This window comes from Aythya ferina (assembly GCF_964211825.1).
Source record: "Aythya ferina genome assembly, chromosome: 2".
NCBI lineage: Eukaryota > Metazoa > Chordata > Aves > Anseriformes > Anatidae > Aythya > Aythya ferina.
The window spans coordinates 107,835,160-107,855,509 of NC_140297.1; the positions used below are offsets into that span (position 1 = coordinate 107,835,160).

The window sequence follows — 20,350 nt, forward strand, 5'->3', positions numbered from 1 at the left end:
CCTTCTCTGCAGACTTGCTCTCAATTTGCTCATCACCCAGCCTGTATTTGTGCTTGGAACTGCCCTGGCCCAGGCATAGGACTTTGCATTTGGCCTTGCTGAAGTTCATGGACTGCCTCCCAAACCTGTCAAAGTCCATTTGGATGGCATCCCTTCCATCTAGCATGTCAACCCCATCACACAGGATGGTGTTGTCTGCAAAATTCCTGATGGTGCACTCAATCTCATCATCCATGTCACTGACAAAGACATTAAGTAATACTTGTCCCAGTATCAACCCGTGAGGAACACCACTCATCACTGGTCTCCACCTGAACACTGAGCCATTGACTGCAACTCTTTGCGTGCAACCATCCAACCAGTTTGTTATCTACCGGGTGGTCCATCCATCAAACCATGTCTCTCCAATTCAGAGAAAATGATGTTGTGTGGAACAGTGTCAAACATCTTGCACAAGTCCAGACAGATGAACCTGAAAAGGTTCGTCTGAAAGGAGAACTTTGTCTCCTTTCGTCCTCAACACTGGTGTAAGTATCAAACTTCAAATGCTCCTGAAAAATTGGGATAGTTCTCATCAGCGTTTGCTGGGAAATGGTATAAAGACAGCTCTGGTGAATTTGCCATATGGTTTCACAGAATAACCTGTAGATACCACTTCCATATGGAAAGGGTGTATTACTTCTGTATGCATTTCGGTGTGAAGAAAATGTAACTGCTTTGAAGGACATGGCTCAGAACGCCTTGCCAATTCAATGCAGCACTCAAGAATGGGTTTATCTCCTTCACTGAAGATGTATGGCTTCAACCACTTTTAATGTTTTGATGATTAGGAAGTAAAGAACACCATTAAACACAGTTGAATCTTCAAGATTAATATAGGGGTACAGAATTCACTCACTTTGTGCATATATCAGAAAATCAGTCTGACTATCCTACACTGTGAAAAAAGACAGCATGTATAAAGCTGAAAAATTGTGTAGAATTATCTTGCTCTGTTGTTTTTCAATTCTCCCTCAAGTAATTTCAAATGCTAATTTTCATCTGGAAGCTAAAACCATGGCAGCAAAAGTTTCTCTGTAAAGATAAGCACGGAGCTTCCACACTGCTGTAGTTCTGACAACTTTCTGCTACATAAAAACAAAAAATGTGCCAAGGAAGTTGAGTACCATTATTCAAAGCAATATTTCTGCTTCAGATGCCTGAAAGGGAACTTTCAGTTCGAAAGAAAATGTATTTTTGTTTCTGAAAACCCTTATTAAAATGTTCACACAACATATACAGTAGTGTGTGGAAGAAAGATGCATTTTGCAGAAAAGAGAAAGAAAATGAAAGGGGTTATTACAGTGGCAAGTTTATGCTGCTGCAGTGAGGACTGTATAAACACTTCCATTGTAAATATTTATTTTCAGAAGTTTGTAACTTGTACTTAAAAAACTTCTGCCTGGAACCTGACTTGATGTCTGTCTCTATAACCAGCAATATAGAAAGTGAAACAGTTCAGTATCTGCTTTACAATTAAATACAGACAAGAAGGTGAAAGGCTTCATTGAGGTATTAAATCTAAAGATGATTTATTTTCGAAAGTAACTTTTTACAGACGTTAAGATATGCTCTGAAGTACTTGCAAAAAACATCTTAGATCATGTTCCTGTGTGTGCTGCAGCAAGCAGAGAGATTCAGTGAGCCTGACCCATGAGGATTATTCAAAAGTCAGAGACGCTGAAATGAATGTACTTCATATATAAAGACATGCAGCTTGCATGTGAGTATCTGCTGTTTCACACATGATTGATCTGCTTGAAAACTAGCCCTGGTAGAAATGGCAATGAGCGATGCTATAGCACTGTATTAACATTCATTTGTCACTCATAATTTACAGTTGCTGGTGTAGTGATGGAGGAAGCATTACAAAACCGTTGATAGAGACTTGCTAGAAGAAGCTAAGTCATAGCTGAATTAACTAGGTGAACTTCAGAGGACAGAGACCATGTCAAAACAAAAAAAGTTTTTTTTCTGCTTGGTAATCAGGGTTAGACATGCAAGATCAACAACTGCCATCTGTTAATCATAAAATCTAGCAGTGTGTGTGGAAATAAGTACTGTATAGATATTCAACATACTGCTCCCAGTAAAGGACCTGGTTAAAATTCATTGATTACCTAACTCCTGAAAAATAAAAAGAAAGCTACCAGTAAATTGAACAGATCATAAAAGAGCTTGACATTCTGCTATAAAATAATTTTAAAGAATTATATCCATGGGAACAAGGGATACGTAAAATAAAGCATGGATTTTTAAATTGCACCTGCTTGCTGGTTCTGCATGACCCAATATTCTGGCTTGTGACAAGGGATTCTTTTTAATCATGATGTCTGAGGTGCAGATCCCATCTGTTGATGCCAATTATAGCAGATCACCAAGAGTCTTTACTAGCTGTAAATTCAGTCTATCAGCCACATTATACTTACCGCATAAAAGAAAACTGATGTTACTTTTCCAATCCAAATCGCACACTTTGTGTACATTACTTTTACAGTGGAAGCAAAACATTTTTGATTATTAGTTGAGAAAGCCTCCATTAGGTATGTCTTTTAAAAAATGTTTCTCTCCCTTATTCAAATTAGCAGCAGATTGCTACGAATTCCAAGGTGGAAGACACCAGTCTGTGTGTCAAACTCTAGTTAGTATGGAAGACAGTAACACTTTAATAAACAGGTGATTATGCAACTCCCAGCTCTGTTAAAAGCAGATTGGTAATCTATTACAAACTGATTGAATTTGCCACTTTTTCACTTCAAACAATTATATTTGCTCATTAACACTTGATATGTTGAACGCAGCTTAAGAAGAACATAGGAAAATTAAATATCAATCATTCTAACTCCTCAGAGATTTAAAACTGACTCATGTAATGATGTTTTCCTTCTAAGAACAATAGGCATGTGCACCTGTGAAAGATTTGGTGGAAGAGAAAAGGAAGAATGGGAAAAGCTATTTTAAGACTGTTGTAAAGTAGACATCAAGGGAATTAAACACGTAGCTTAACTGTTGTGCTGTATTGATGTGTTTATACATATCTGTGTGAAAATGTGTTCTAAAACAGAGCATGAACATATTTGGCTGTATCTGTGAGCTATGGCTCACGACAGGCTTACTAGTATGGAAGACACACAGAGGCAAAGTCTTTTTGGCATGTGAAACAAATATCTTTCCTTTCATAGTTAATATAGAGCCTTAAAGGAGTTTTAGGGATTATTCCCAGTTACCTTAATTATCTTTGCCAAATGCAGAGACTGCTGTGCAAAAGCTTTGTCAAGAAGCTGGGATACACAACTGCATCTACCACAACATTGCAGACAGCCACATATTCTTTACATCATGGAGGATGAGTTGTTTCTACTTCTCTTATTCTCCTTTTTGACTAGACACTTCTCCTTGCCACCACAACAGGAAAAAGGTGTGGCTAAGAACCTGTTGGGACTTGCTAGAGGATCTGGTACAACGACTTTTAGTATAGTATTGCATCCAATACTTGTCTTTAAAACCTAAAGTATAAAACCCTCAAGCTTGGTATTTGTTATTCAAGTATTGTGATGAGTGATAAAGCTGCCTTTAAACCTGCTTCAGATAGGAATGACATACGTTTACCAGAAAGCTGTCAGAAGGATCTGGCTAATGTCCTGATGAAAAGAACTGCACTACACACTGCAAGTAAAATGCCAGCTATGTAACTTTTCATTTTAGGATTCAGCTGAAGGTGAAAAACAACAGCACCATCAAGTAAAGGTTAAATGGAACAATTCACTACTTCTCAGAAAAGGAGACTGTAAAGGCCTAAAGTGAATTAAACACATGCTCTATTTCTGTCCCAGTTTTCTCTCTTGCTTACATGTAGAAAGACTGTGGAATGAGAGATGTGGTGGGTCGGTAACAAAAGTGAAAGATGAAGCACATTTAATGGCTCAAGGTCTAAGATCTCCAATTCTAATTCTGGTCTAAAAGTGTAAGATGGTTGTGAGGCAGTTCTGCATCCTGCCCCACTGTCATCTGAAGCAAGAGCACCTCATTTGGGACTAGCCAGAGCTGAAGTACAGAAAGGCAGAGATATGCTGCCTCCACTGGTAAAAGTAGGGACTGGGGGCTGCAGTGGGGTTTTTGCCCCTCTTAGGGTGCGAATGAATTCACAGTAAGAGCTCTTATTTGACACGGCCAACAGTCACCGAAGACTCATCTTTCCCACCTGTTCCAGCTCTGAACTTGACCAAAAAATCCTTAAGAACTGCATCAGAATGGGCAAATTATATCTTGTTGGTTCTTGTTCACAAACAAACTTTTAAAAGATGGTCTGTAAAATTCTCTCTCTAGATCCTTTTGAAGAATCCCCCTGCAAGAGCAATGTGTCTTTGGGTCCTCTACTAAAACTTGCCAAATAAAGTATTTCCCAGTTCAAAGACCTGAAGCCTAGATATCATTGAATACAAGAATATACATTTTCTTATCACTGTTGACACTCTGAAGTTTACTAAGTGTTTCTACCTTGACTTATTTCTTTTTTCATGAGTAACAAGATATTGAGTAGTTTCTGCTAAAAAGGATGTATTTTGCTTTTCTACACAAAACCTACTTGAATATAAACATAAAGGACTACTTACTTGAAATACGTGAAAATAAGATAGTAACAATTCAGTTTGCTTGCTTTTACCTAATGTTTGAACTATTTTGTCTTGAATACTGACCTCTTAGCTTCTCATAGCAAAAACCAAAGGGTAAGACACTTACCTTGTGTAGCAATGTAGTGATTCGGCCTATGATAACCCTAAAATAAATTGGAAAAAGAATTATAAGCACCTTGTCTGTTGCTATTAGTGAAACTTCATTTAGGGTAGTTTTGAATAAAAATCACAACAATTAGAGTAACATATTAATTCTTTTTTTTTTTTTTTTTTTTTTTTTTTTTTTTTTTTTTTTCCCAGCAGGGGAAGAGCAAGAGAGAAGGGGAAGAAGAAGCAAATGTGTTTTCTTCAAGATATTGAAGTTGCATCCTTGTACATTAGGGGACAGAAGTAATACGTTCTTTAAGTCTCCAGTTGGATCTGCTGAACATGAACAGCATGAAATCCTCTCTAGCACTTGCAGCTAATGGTGTGAGATGTTCACGTAGGCTGATACATACCTTCAAGCTATTGCTATTTATTGCAGAGTCTATCCCTGTTTTAACAGCTAAAGAATGCTTGATTTGCATTCAGCCCTGAGATGGGTGGCAGGATGTTCACTCTGTCCTCTGTGATTTGTTTATGATTTATTCCTGAACATTAGGGCAAATTCTTTGACTAAATGGTTTGGTATGCATACACTTGTTCACCTCTACATAGAAAAAACAAAGCAATTCTTTGTTTCTCTGATGGCAAGAGCAACTTAAACACAAGCTGGCTGTGCAATAAAGTCTAATACTCCATGGATCTTCACAACATTGAATAGGTTTTCAATAGGGAACAATACCACTTTTATTGTATTTGAGTTTATGCTGTGATGGGAGTGTCACCAAAGGTCCAGATCATGCACTAGTATGTTGATAAATTCAGTTATACCACTTTTAATCTTTCTGTAATGGTTAGGCTCCATTGTCAGTCAACAAAGGCAAGAATTTAAAGCTGAAGCTTTCATGCCACTGTAATTTCTTTGTAAAAAAGCAGGAGGGACTGTAGTGATGCAAGGTGGGAAAGACTCAAAGCAACTGAAAATATTTTGAATATTACAGAAGACAACAAAAGTTATAGAACTGATTTCTGTACATGTCATGGAAGCAAAATCTGGAATTCTATAAATTGAGAACTCTTCGAATAGCTACAGATTTTATTATTATTTTTTCTGCTGTGTGTTATCTAATATCTCTAGTGGCTTGGATTAAATGATTCAGTTTCTCAGTGAAAAAAAAAAAAGCATTGGTAAAAATAGTGTATAACCACTGCCCCCCTCTCATTTATGCACAAAAATATCATAGTGTCTGTGACAGTGACATTCTCTTATTAACACGTTTATTCTGACAACACAGCAACAATAACCTCATGCAAGTGAAAAATAGCATCTGCTTCTGTAGTAGTAAACAAGCATTTCCAATGGAAGCCTGACTAGCAAGATTATAAATGAAAAATGCTGCGTTTTATGCTCAAGTTGCTTTTGAAAGATGTCTGTAAACCTCCAAACTTTGCAATGAAGCCATCTGCTGGGATGAGCGAGAGATTTTTTTTTCCTCACCCATTATGTCTTTTAGGGCCATAGTCTTTCCATACTCCTTCTTTTCTATTCCCCTCATTATTTCCATAAGCAAAAAAGGGTTGCTATGCTGCTATTTTATCAGTATCTATAATAGGCTATTGTGCAAATTCTTCCTCACATTTTTTAATATTTTAGAATGAGAAACAAATCTGACCCAAGAACACGCTAGTAGCCTAAAATGAGAACAATCCTCAATGTTGAAGAAAGCTTGAAAGTTAATTCAAATGTAGCTCTTAAATGTGAACTCTCTCTTTCTTTTTATGACAGAGATTACTCCCTTCAGATTTTAGTGAGATGTCTAACTAAATGCATTTCCCTATCTGCCTTTAGCTTCTGGTGAATATGCTACTCCTTCATATAAAAAGGGGCTGAGCAGAAATCTAAGTTTCACTTAATAGTTCATGAGCATACTAACAAACATCAGTAGAAGGAGTTATCCTCAGACTTACAACTTCAGATTGTTAAAACTGAAGTAAACCTACTTTTCTTGTACAGCTGTAGTTCCTCTAGTACTCTGAAAAACATCACTTACATTTCTGTTTCGTATTGGTGACTAAATTTAACTGTGAACCATGACACCATTTTTGAAAGATGTCACTGCTGAACAAGAAATCGTTAGCAGACACTGTTTCTTACGAAGCAACAGTTAGCCAAACATCTAGCATTCCATGTAAATAATAAAATAATTATCTTTGCTATTCACAGATTTCTGACTTTAGAAAGTATTGACTTTCTAATGATTTTCAATTCTACTTTTGAGTTCATTCTTTCAACCGAAAACACCTTGTCTCTTAAAGAATTTATTCTAATGTAAAACATTAAGTTAACACGATGCAGAATGAACAAAGAAGCCACCTTCAATAATTAAACAGCCTACATATTTAATGAAATGTCTTGCTTGCATTAGAAGTACTGGTTAACAGCTGCAGAATATACTTTGAAGGCAACTTAAAAGTGCAGAGATGACAAGAGATTGCAAATCCCTGCATTAGGCATTACAGAGTTTTGTCACATTAATATGCAAACAGCTTTCTTTTAAATGTGGAATGATGCCAAGTTGTTGACAGAAAGTGAAAATAACATTTTGTTAGCCCAGATAAGCACCAGCAGGCAAAGTAGCCATACAGCGTTGCTGGCAAGATTTCAGTCTATTGGCAGTTTGAGGAAATAGCTCCTTTCATTTGCCTATTGACAAAACCTTTGAGGCCTTTTTTTTTCCTTTAGTGAACACCTAGCTTTCAAAGAGAACACTTTCTGACAATGTTTAGCAACTGATATTAGCTGTGATATCTACTAATACAAATTATGAATAATGCGAGAATAATAAGAGCTGACTCTTTGAACACAATGCTAAGTTTGTTGACTACATCAGTATACGCACATCAATATAATTTCCATTGATGTAATCAGAGTTTGTTTCGCCTTCAATGGGCTGCAATCTCACTCGAGAATGGTCATCTGAAACAGGAACAAATGGGAGAAAAAAAAAAGTAATTAAAGACATTCATTAATGAATATGACATAAAAATAAAGTCAAACTACAATCTTGTTATTGGCAACTTCATGATTGTTTTGTTGACCATGAAAAAATTGTATCAACAACAAATCTTCGTTTTGGTCATTCATGAGGCTTTCCAAATTGTCTCTGATTTTCAATTTGAATGCCTTAAATATTTCTAATTTACAACCCATTGCAATTATTATTATTATATTTTGCCTTGATAACCCCCATACCTTTCGTAAGCAAAATAATTAACATTGTCTAAGTTTTACTCAGTTGGAAATGTTTCTGCCAGTACCCAAAATAAGCTGGAGTCATTCTACAAGACATACTGCTACCTCACAGTTTCTAGAAAAACTCATTATGTTTACAGTAAGGGAGAAAGCAAAATAAAATAATGACAGAAAACACACAGTCAGATAATGACTTTGCCACTGACTTTTGCTCCATGGTGGCCATCTGTATCTATCCAGGAATCCTACCTGTTTGCAAACACTTCCAACTCTAATTTCCAAATTCCAACACAAAACACCAGGGCATGAATTTATTTCTTGTCAGCTGCCTCATTTACTTTATGATGCCACAGCGGTGATTAAGAAATGCTAGAGGCTACATCCGCCTCATAAAAGCTTCTCAGTATGCTGGTAGGGCTTTTTCTTCTCTGAGAATTTGGAACATGCTTCTTTTGGTTCAAAAGTGACCAAGCACAGTGGCTTCTCTAGAATGCTGCACAAGTTGTTGATGAAACAATACTTTAAAGAAATTTAAGGGCCTCATGACAATGATCCCAAGGACGGAGACGTAGAAAATAGTCTCTTTACTGCTGCTTTATTTACAAGTTCCTTCTGCTAATTAGATACCTATATATTATTGTTTTTGAATGGCACTTGTTAGCTGACTTAAAACTGACCACAAACCTTACTGATTGTCATTATTTTCTTGTAAATGAAACAAGCATTAGAGCACAAGAGAAACTGCCACCCATGTTCTCAATAGCTATTTTTTTTAACCTCAAAAAATCCAAAATAATAACAAAAAACAATGAAAGAACATGAAGGAGTTTAAAAAAATTTTTTTTTTTTTTCAGAAGTAGCATAATATTTGCCCATGTTCTGGAGGAAGAAGGAGAGGGCAAGTGGTTCTTAGAATAACACTGTTTGAGAATGACAAGTCAGAAGATTTTCAAATGGATGAGTAGGAAAGGAAGAAGAAAATTCTTGATTTCGACCTCTATTATGCTCTAAGTCTCATTGACTACAGATCTCAGAGCCTAGTCTGTTTTCCTGGGATTCCCCTGGGAGAGAGAAAGGGTATACATAGCTGTAAACCAAATATAGTAAATATATTTTTTGCAGCTTTGCAGCTCTAGATTTTGCACACCTAATATATTGCTAGTTTGTTGTGATTATTTCAGCCAACTGTCTTTGAGAATGAGTTTTTCCACAGATGTTGGGATATTCAAATCAATTAAGTTCATCAGGTCATCCTTTTCAGCCTTTTTATTCAGTTTTCAAAGACTAAAAATTTATAGAGATGTGATCCTCCATTACATAACCCATGGCTGCCTGACCTTATCAAGCTACTCTTATTCAAGTGCTGTGCTAGTCTCTGCTTAATTAAGCTATTTATCAGTTTCTTCAGAACAGAGGTTCAGCTCACAGGTCCTTAATTCTAAAAGTCCATCTTACTTAAGAAAGATACTACATTAGGAACTTTCTAATCTTCTGACATGGTTGCTGTTTTTATGGTTTTGGGACCTGATCCAACTTCTATCGAAGTCAACAGACTCCAGAAGTTAAGATAGATTGGATTCATTGTTCATCCATATTTTCATCATTTCATGCATCATTTCTTTAAAAGCATTCTTAGCAGAACAACTCAGGCTAGTAAATATCTCCACTTTTATATTGCTTGGAGTACTTAGGGTCAGATTTAATTGTCCAAAAACAAGCACTCATTCTATTTTACATAGCCCAGGATATACAGATGCACAGATGTCTTAGGTCACCTGAAATGACACTACTATGTTTAGACAATTAAATCCTGTCTTTGATGACTTGTGCATCAATGAATTCCATATTGGGCAAACCAAGGTTAAATTTCCCATTGAGTAACTTCCTAAAAATGACAACTTCCTGTTAGTTCTTTTAGGCTGATTTATACCAATGAATAATACTCAGCACTATCCTTTTTTGTTATTATTATTACTTTGTTACTTCTATTATTTACTCTATTCTTTCCTTGCAATTATTTTTGCTTCAGATTTTGCAAAACTAAGTAAGTTACTTCATAATGTATCTTCATAAAACCTTTCTGCCCCTTTTTTTCCTCACATACATCCTGCATTCTCACTTAAGTTTCTGGGAATTCTTCAAATAATGGACAGTTCAATACCCATTCACTTGCAGTGGAGCTCGAGTGACTCCCTTTTTTATTGCTTTGAAAACTCCAGTTAACTCCTTGGTCCATGGCAACACTTTTTAACCTGAAAAAATTATTCAGTCAACAACAAAAAATTCTTCCTATGTTTATGCTCATGCTTATGCCAAGTCTATGTCTTAGTAAGCCTAAGGGGTAAAAAAGCCAGATATTCTTCAAACGTGTACAATGACTTTAAATAGCCTCTATGTTAATTGTGTAGATTTTTAGGTTATTTTGTTCCTTTCTAATTTAGCTTGCTCTTAACATTTTTTGTAGCTTTTAAATACTCTACTTTCCACTGTTATTTTGTTACCACTCTATCAAATTTAATTTTGCACTGATCACTTAAGCTTTCAAAATGAGTTATGTTAGAATTCATTTGTCTTTATAGAAAGTGATAATAGATAATGAATATGCACATTTTAATCTTGCTTCCATCATGTTACCTACAACATGTGTATGCCAGTCTGAAGACTGTGAACTCTAACAAGCCCCTTGAGTAGCCAGTTGATTAGCATGCCTAGCCAATGACACTTTCTTGGGAAGTGCCTTGCTGATTCTTTGCAAATCAAGCCTTTTAGAAATGTCTCAGCTAAAATCTTTAGCTGCTTTTAAAAGCTGTGATCAATATCCTCTTCTCATTTAGTCAATGTTGAGTTAGGTAAAAATAAATACATAACCCCTTCCTGAAATTACCTGAAGATCTCTCCTGAGGAAAAAAATAATAGATTTTACCAAAATCCATGCATAACACTACACTATTAGGACAGACACAGATTTTTTTCTTGAGTCAAAAAAGATTCATTTAGCATATTCATGCCATTTTTTTTAGTTGTTAATGAGAAAACACAAAGTCTTTTGTGTTCAATAAAGGAGGAACATGTTTTGTGTTGGGGACTGGACTGTGGTCATGATTCAGCTTGCTGAACAGAGGCTCACAAGTTTTAGCTACTTTCATACAGTGGGTAGGGCATGCTTGTAGCCAATTAAATGCACACCACTTGGGTAATGTAAAGCATGTTGCCATTTTGACAAGCTCGTGCATTGCTGGTAGCTTGGTGCTTTTGTTTTAGTTCCCTTGGAGAACAATAATGACTACAAGCAATAATGTAACAACAGTATCTTGGGGAAAATTTAAACAAAGAGGATAAATGGACAGAAAAAAATACATTAAACTCTTTACAGAAAAAAATTATATATTTAACTGTAATCATATAGCCATAATCTGTGGCATCTAAACTATCTGTATTTTTAATTCTTTAAACACAGCATAAAAAGGCAATTTAGTAAAATGCTTTAAAAGCTAAAGCCAATACTTTAAACAACTATCTGGGATGAATTTTCAAAAGTGGACTGCTAAAACTGTACTCTTAGACTCTAAGCCAAGCAATCATTTATCAGCAGAAAACTACACAAAGTAATTAGACAGTTAACTACTTCATTTGCATACATCTATTTAACAGATGACAAATTGTGGGCAGTTTCAGCCTCTCTTTTAAGATACTGCCCTTTACTCTAATTAATTTTAATTTGTATTTGTATTATAGACGTAAATAGGAAATGTTATTGATAATTCCATTTAACTCTTTCCCTTTGCTAAATACTGATGACATTAAAAGTAAATTGAGATCCAAATGATCACAGTAACATTTGCCCTCTCAGAGAGCCTTCAGTATTACTTGTAATTGCCATTGATTTGTGTATCTAATATCTTTTACTTGTTTTCCCTCTGCTACTCATCACTTCCTTTCCTCAGACATATACCACTATCAGTCTTCTGTTTACTTCAGCCAAGGGGAGTCAAAGCGAAAGGCAATGTATTATGTGACATTAAAGAGGGGACTGACAAAGCTAAACACTGACTAAGAGAGAAGACCTATTGTTCACAGGCTTGGTTTGGAAATAAAAGTTCTCAAAGGAAGAGTAAACATAAAGGTGGAGAACGCTCTTTCATATTCTTTTTTATGCCTTCAGTATTTTGACTTAAATGAGGATAGCCATCTAATGTATTGCTATATCCTCTCAGAATAACAAGATAGTTACACTAACGATTGCTTGCATAGAAGACAAAACCATGGCTAGTAAACCATGAAGAGTAAACACCTTTACATATACTACAGCCCATCACAATATTCACATTTCCCTAGAATATTTTATTTATTTATTTATTTATTTATTTTTCAGTAAGTAGCATATTTTCTGCCTTGGTGTTCACTTACAGCATCTCTTGCCACAGTGCTTTGCAATCACATAATGCTAGATTTAGGGATCACTCGCCAAAGCACACTATCATCCCCTAAAGTTATTCGATTATCAGTATACCTAATCTTCATCAAACTTAGCAGTTTCAAGTAAAACAAACATACTCTGTTGGTTTTTTTCTTTTCTTTTTTTTTCCCCTTACATTGTGTATAGGATTAGGAAGGTAAGTCAGGATGGCTGTCTCTGTCATCAAGGAACACTTAAGCAGCAGTATTGTCCATTCCTACAACATTCAGAACTATCCAATCATCCAAACATCCAATGTCAAGAGATCAGCCCATGAGACCATGGGTACCCTTCCAGTAAGCTGCCAGGAGCAGTCTGGGAGCTGTCAGAGCTGAGTATCGCTTAAAGATGTCATTCTCTATTAGCCAAATGTAGATCACAGGATGGGAGGTATATAGGAGGCTAGTGGAGAAAATGCATTAAATCTGACAGTTTTCTAAAAAAAAAATGTAACTTCTTCCCTCACTTTTATGTTCTTAATTAGAGAAAAGCAATATAAGCCTGATGTGAGCAAGAGGCTGGTGGCCATTCTTATCCAGTTCTGAAAGGAAGTTAACACAGTGCACAATTATGTTGTCAACACTTACATGCAATGATATTCCCGTATCTATTTTTCATTCTGTTCTCATCTTTCTTAGCTGAATCCCACGGTGCAGACTGTCCTTCAAAGAAACTCTTAAAAAAAGGAAGGAAAGTAACATTAAGAAATGCATGCAGTAACAGTTGCCTTATGGATAAACCAAGGAGAACAAACAGTACTGCTGGGTGCTGTTGTTAAATTGTCATTTAACTGATTCTTTTATTGAGCAAAAATACAGTTCTCCTATTTAAATGGCATTTATGCATAGCCCCAAATGTTATCTAAAATGTGATATGAGATTATTTGTGTAACAGCAAGAATTATTTGCATGTGAAATGCTACTGAACCTTTCCAAAGTTGCATGCTTGCACCACTAGCAGTCCTTCACTTGTGCTATCCAGATTCTTTGCCTAGTTCTCTTATACACACAGATGAAGCTGAAATAGCTCCATCATCAGTACTGGAGTTGCTCCAGTATTTGAGTGCACAATTACACACTGTACAAAAATATTTTAGTTTTCATCATATCCACAATTTTTGGTTACTTCTTGGCAGACACTTCATGCATCTAAACATATTTTTAAAAAGTTGGATTCAACTACCATATATGTGTCTTTTCTACAAACACAATTTATACCAGAAAGTTGTGTTTTGTTTTTTTTTTTTTTTTTTTTTTTCAGAGAATAAAAATACAATTTTGTGAAAGATATAATCTATCTCATATTCACACAAACTTTGAACTTTGTGCTATAGTTAACAATCAATAAAAGTGAGAAAGTTGAAGGTGCTCAAAATAGATATTTACATTAATAAAACAAAGAAGCTAGCAAAGGGGCAGCAAGCAAGCCTATGACATATAGCATTTGCACAATTTCTTAATTTATGCACTGCACTTGTAAGTCGTTTAATACAGATGCATTTTATTATTTCATATTGAGACACTCGTTCCAGGATAAAAATATTTACTTGCCAAATGAACCAGTGGAATTCTACCAGGACAATAGCAGAAGGTAACTCATGTTTTGGTATTTCCACTGGAATGATCAGTAAAATTTCATGTTTGATTCAAGAGGAACATGAATGCACATCATTTACTTTTTCAGTATCAGAAGTCAGAAACAGCTAACTCTCGACTAAACAGGGAAAATGTAGAGAAGCTTGTGCCTCTCACAAGTCCTCAACACTTTCTGAGTGGTTTAAAATAGATAATGCCTGTGAATAGAGTACCAGTGTCTTTTGCCCTCATACTTAAAATGCATTGTTGCTCAAATCCCAGAGATACACTTAGTAAAGAGAATAAAAGTCAAAATGATCTCTTGCTGAAGTCAATGGAACATGGGGACATTTGATGTCTAAAGCAAGTTTTCTTTTAATATGTTCACTAGAGTGGCGATTTCCAACTTATGAGTTGAAAACTCCTGGGAATACAAGGATTGCTTTTAAAATATTTGTGAAGAATAACTTGAGAAAAACAGAAACCTTGCCAAATGGTTACAATTGGTTTGCCCTACATCCCTTTGCACTTCCTTTCAACAAATTTAAAGGTTTACAAATTGAAATGACTAAAACCCACTACTATTAGTAAGTTTCTTCTTAACCATGGGACATTGCTATTGAGTATAGCTCTGAGAAACGCAGTTACCTGCCAGTATAGAGAAGCGGAACCCTGTAAATCTTAAGATGATTTACAACTTCGTTGCAGTTTGCCAAAAAATGTCAGTGATTATTTATTGGCCAATGGTGTCTTAAGCAAGCCCTTCAACCCCACAGCACCCTCAACTCAAGCTAGATGGAAAATACTTTTGCAACAAGCCAGGACACACTGAACAAGGAGTTGCTCTCCATGGGCAAAGACAATGACCAATGTCACAATTTCTTGCAAAGTTCATACTCTCAGACAACACTGGAAGATGAATAATTAACACAGTTTAGGCAAAATAGAAATGGAAATGTTCAGCAACAAAGCTCCAAAGACATTACAAACTAATCGTTCATCCTATCTAGACCTTGGCCAGCTATCTTATTCAGGATTTTGCCTTTCAGACAGCTAACATGCAGAAAATTCTAGTATTCTTACAGTCCCTCTCCTAGAGGCTAGTTCACAGAATGGATCCATAAGATATTGGCCAGCAAGTGGTTTTGGTTTTAAATTACTAAGTGTTACATGTGTTGTTACAGAGGAAGAGTCCTATTACTAAAGCTTCCAAGTCTACACCTTGAAACATGGAGGGCCCAAATATACTCCCAGGGACTTCCTGCTTCTCCATGTCCCACTAATGAACTTTCATGAAATTGCTTTAAACCAATCGATTAGAGTAAATCTCTAGAGACAATGAGGAAACTTTTGTATGGTGTTAAATTCAGGGAAGATACATGATAGGAAATGTACTGATTTGGGCAGTTCAACTGCTTCTCATCTGCAAATGTATTGGTTCAATTTATCTCACCTGTTTGGAACTTCAGAAAATAATCTGTAGGGCTTAATGAGCCCTACAGATAAAATATCTCCTGATAATGTATCTGCAGTGTAGATAATTTTGTTCTTTAGAATACATCTGTATCACATTTTACACTGTAATGAAAACTAGGAGACAGATTTACGTTTCCAGCTCCTATATATTGACTTCACTTTCTTTATTGAACATATATTATAGAAAAATAACTCCAGATGTATATGTGTGTGTATATATAAATATATATATATATCAATAAATTAGTGGCTGAAATAAAATCTGTCACATAGGGAAAACAGACTTTAAGTAGATCCATTTTAAAAAATTCTTTTTGGGATATACACAGGTATTTCAGTGGGAAGTATACAGAAAGGATAATTTGAAAGGAGAGGTATTACAGTGGGAAAGCATAAAAAGAAACAGTTATTGTAAAAGACAGCTGGAGTGTCATTTCCTAAATTCCCCATGTGCTACTGTTACACAAACTGCAACAGAACGATAATCCACAATGAATTACAAGGAGAAATCCCATTTGTCCCAGAAGTAAAGAACACAGCAGATACCTCGTAACAGATGATCTGTCAAGATCTTTCCTTACTTGTGAGAAATATGTGTTTCATTGCAGAATTTTTTTTAATGTCTTTCCTGACATATCACTCTCTGGGGACACTGCTGCACAGCAGCCCACACGTTATCTTAGTGGCTATTCATTCTAATTCATCCCTTAAAGTTTCTTAAAAATGTGCAATATTAGGAAGAAATACGTTCCCAAACAGCTTCATTCCACCAAATGCCTGGCAAGGGCAATGGACAACTGAAAACGTGTGTAGGACATTTCTCAAATGATTTAAAATACATATTTCTTTAACTCAAATCACATAAAGTCTTGGCTACCCAGCCCCCATGATGTATTACTGAATGAAATACTTTTCAAACCAGCTGTTGTAGCAAGCATTTCAGTATGCAATGACTACTGTCATTCTGTTATTAGAAAATATTTCAATAATCAAGATAAAACACTGTTTCTGAAAACAACTGAAATATACAGAACTGCAGTACATGCAACATGAGAACTGGTCAGTGATGCAGCAGCAGGATCATCTTAGGATGAATGTGAAGTTTTTACTTGCTTTAACTCAATGCTGCAGTGGTTTCCATTAAAAATTAAATATTTGCCAAGGGCTAATTCACTGTGACCCTCAGACTAGAAAATAACTGCAATATCTCAAATAAGAGGGGAAGATAATCATTGCAAATACCGATTTTTTAAAATGGTTCCCTTTTCTCATTTAAAATTCATAAGACTAGAAAATATTAGAAGGGACCTATATAAAAGTACAGTTCAAAAAGTCTGGATTATGGGTGAGATCTTCAAAATACAATTTGTGGCTCTGATGATTGTCATTTCTGGTACCACGCTTTCCATCCTAGTTTTTCATGCTTCAAATTAAGGATAATAAAAATAATGCATCTTTGTAAGCATTTTAAGGTCTATAAATGTAAAATGTTGAGTGCAATTACTATTTTTATTATTAATCCAAAGCCAAGACAACTTTTTCAAAAAAATACTTCATAGTTGCTAGGTGACAACGGTGTAGTCTCCTACAATGTCATTTACAAAATCACCAGCAAAGAAATGAGAAATTAAGGACATCAGAACTCTTATTCTGCCTACTTAATAAACAGGCATATTATTCACAGGTACAAATAAATGTATACATCCCTGTGTAACAATCATAAGTCTGATATGTGGATTTGTTTTTAAATGTATGACTTCTTATGCTGTCAGTATGGTTTTTGATTGTCCTGAATGACCCTAAGTTTCTCTACTGCTACTGTCCATTTTTCCATTTTCTATTTCTAGATGATCAGATTGAGATGTACTTTAACAAAATGAGTAATTTGACCTATTAAGTTTTAAATGTCTCTGGTGTTTTTTTTTCCAAGCTACATGCTGAGTTATGCACGCTAATTTAGGCCAGAACAGACAACTAATGGAGGTCCTAATGGAGGTCCTTGTCTAAACTGAATTAGCTATATAAGAAACTCGCATTTCTACTATAGATCCTTAGAGTCGCATCTAAATTAGATCCCTAAAATGCCCTGAATTGGATAGTGAAGATACATTACTAGTTTTACCCAAATATATATTACCCTTTACTGCTGCTGTGCCCAGTTTATATGTGGAGATTGCAGATGGAGAAAATGCAACCATTAAACTCTGAGTTAAGATCCTATTGTTGTGTTAGACTCTTCTTTGTATTTACAAACCGTAATAAATACACCCTATATTTTAAGTAGTTCCATAAATGTTTGGAGGACAAAGACCTTCAAGCTCATTTAATGAACAGTGTAATATTTATAAGGTCTATACATCTGTCAGTTCATTGCTTTTTCATTATTTGAATTCTCATTTGGAACCTGAAAACTATCTGGCACATGAGGATGTTCTTGTTACTTAAAAATGTCAAATGGATTTTGAAACAAAAAAGTGAAATCATTACACTCATTTTGATGATAACTGAGAATCTGGATTATTACGGAACTGAGAAGGAAGAGTCATGGGATTATTACATTAAAGAAAACTGCAGAGAGGTCCAAGCTATGGAACATTTTTAATCTTCTAGTCACTTTGAGGGAAGATTTTATCATTGAAAATGCGTCACCTGCAGGTAATAGATCACCCCAAGTGTTTGTGAGCAGTGGTAAATGATTTCACTGATGGCAACTCACTGTATGCAAGCAGCTCTTCATACTTCAATCATTGCTTTGGTCACTGAAAGAATTTGTGGATGACAGCATGTCACCAGAGAATATATTCACTATCAGATTCTCCTCCTCTGTCAGCTTCAATCACTGAGAATTATGTCCAGTTTTCAAATAATGGAATTTTAAAAAACATTTTACTATGCCTGCCCTTGAAAACTGTCTGTTGCAGGAGCCAATGTAAAAATCTATCTAATCAATGTAAACTGCCTTCAGCATTTATAAAGCATTTATCAGTGTGTTACTGTAACCTAGGTCTGAACATGGAAGAAATAAAAACAAACAAACAAACAAAAAAAACCAATAAAGAATGCTGCAAATAGAATATATTGGTGTTATCTCCTAGACTTGTTCTGCTAGAAATTTTCTGGAAAAATTAGGCTGTTAGTGTACATAACATTTTCTGAGTGTGAGATTAAAGGTGCAAACCACTCCTAAAGCAGATACACAATTATTATCCTAACTACAGCGACTCTCTGATATTATTCCTGATTGCTGCTCCTTTATGTGGTTAGGACTTATTAAACTATTGTGAAACAAACAAACATACAAAAACAAATCTAAAAACAAACAAAACAAAATAATAATAATAATAAAAAAAAAAAACACAAAAAACAAACCAACCAAACAAAAAGATTCATGAATTAACAGATGCATAAATGCCTGCATAAAGAGCTGGCTAAAGTAGGAAACAGTCTTTTCCTCCTTAGGTGCATTTAGGTTAGCTTACAGAACACCTGAGAGAAAGAGTAGAAAAGCAAGAGACTTTTTGGTCTTCTGAGGCACTAAACATCATAGTCATTGCCTACCTTAAATGCTGAGGAAATGGAAGGGGAACTGTCACCTCCTCCTCCAATTGCAGAATGATTTACCAATTCAGATTTTAAAAAACAGGAACAAAACCATGTGGTAAGACAAAATATGATACAAGCTGTATTGATGTGCTCATTTTTCAGAGGAAAGATGTTTCAACTAGTATACTTTCTAGCACATTTGTATTTTTGAAGTCACAGGCTTTGGTACTCCCTTGAAAGCTGGCCAGTCTAGTTAAGCTGTAGCTGCATAATGAAAACATATTAAAATGATTAAACTGCTTTGGCATACTGTTTTTAATAACATTGATATACTTGTGGCTGTTAGCATGAGCTAGCCCTAGTTGATTATCACATTAGCAAATGTATATGAATTTTAGTTAATGCTACAGGGTAAGAGAGTAGCTGAGTTATAAGAGTAGAAAGGTAACTTAAATGCAAGTGACCCTCAATCACTGGGGAAGTCAAGAAGCTGTCGAACACCTTCAGGAATAGCAGATCGTGAGTGTCAGCCATGGTGACAGCTAGTTTTCAGGCACCAAGTACATTTGAACAAGATAATTAAGAATTGGGTATTCTCTGCCTGGGTTTAGATCTGGCATTGGCCAGGATATCTCAGGGCAAGGACTCAGAGGACAAGGGAAGCACCTTCTGCGAGATGCTGCAGTAGGGTGCATGGCATGGCTGCAACAACCACGCAGACCCACCCGACTTCTCTACTGGACCACGTCTTCTCTCCTGCAGAACAGCAAAGTCATGTAATTTATAAAATTGGATTTATCTGTGACTGAAGTATTTTGATATCTAAGTCAATTTTGTCTCCACACTGTCATTTGGTCTCAAACAACAATAGTGTAAAAGCAAATGTCAAGTTACCTTCCTTACAATTTTAAAACCAAACTACTTATGAGATACATCAATGTAATTTCCTATCTAACACTGCTACACCTGAAGTTTACTTGCACAATTAAAGAGCAGGAATATAAATATTTAAAGATTTTGTGGATTCATCTAAAAATTTGATAGATAACCTAGATTCTATATACTTTCAGAACCATTTCTATTCTACCTACTTAAGTTTTAAAAACTCCATTACTTTAATTCCTTTAAAATTCTTTAAGACTTCCCTATAAGGAAAGATTTTAGAAATATGGTGAAATGTGAATTAGTAGAAGGACTGCAATAGAACATACAATTAAAATTCTAATTTAGAACTTATTCCCTGGCATACCAGATATCAATAACTTAACCTCATTAATCTTCCCGATTTAAC

The 20,350-nt window shown here is 35.5% G+C and overlaps 1 protein-coding gene across 9 annotated transcripts in view; it reads right to left on the reverse strand.

The window, feature by feature from the left end:
* The window catches only part of PTPRM (protein tyrosine phosphatase receptor type M), a 463,558-nt gene that overhangs the window by 48,229 nt on the left and 394,979 nt on the right, over positions 1–20,350 (reverse strand). For all 9 annotated transcript variants that reach the window (XM_084510811.1, XM_084510807.1, XM_084510806.1 and 6 more), the window contains 3 exons: positions 13,054–13,141; positions 7,658–7,734; positions 4,780–4,816 (listed from right to left, as the gene is read on the reverse strand). In XM_084510811.1, coding sequence (XP_084366937.1) covers positions 4,780–4,816; positions 7,658–7,734; positions 13,054–13,141 — 202 coding nt within the window. The remainder of the gene's footprint in view (positions 1–4,779; positions 4,817–7,657; positions 7,735–13,053; positions 13,142–20,350) is intronic.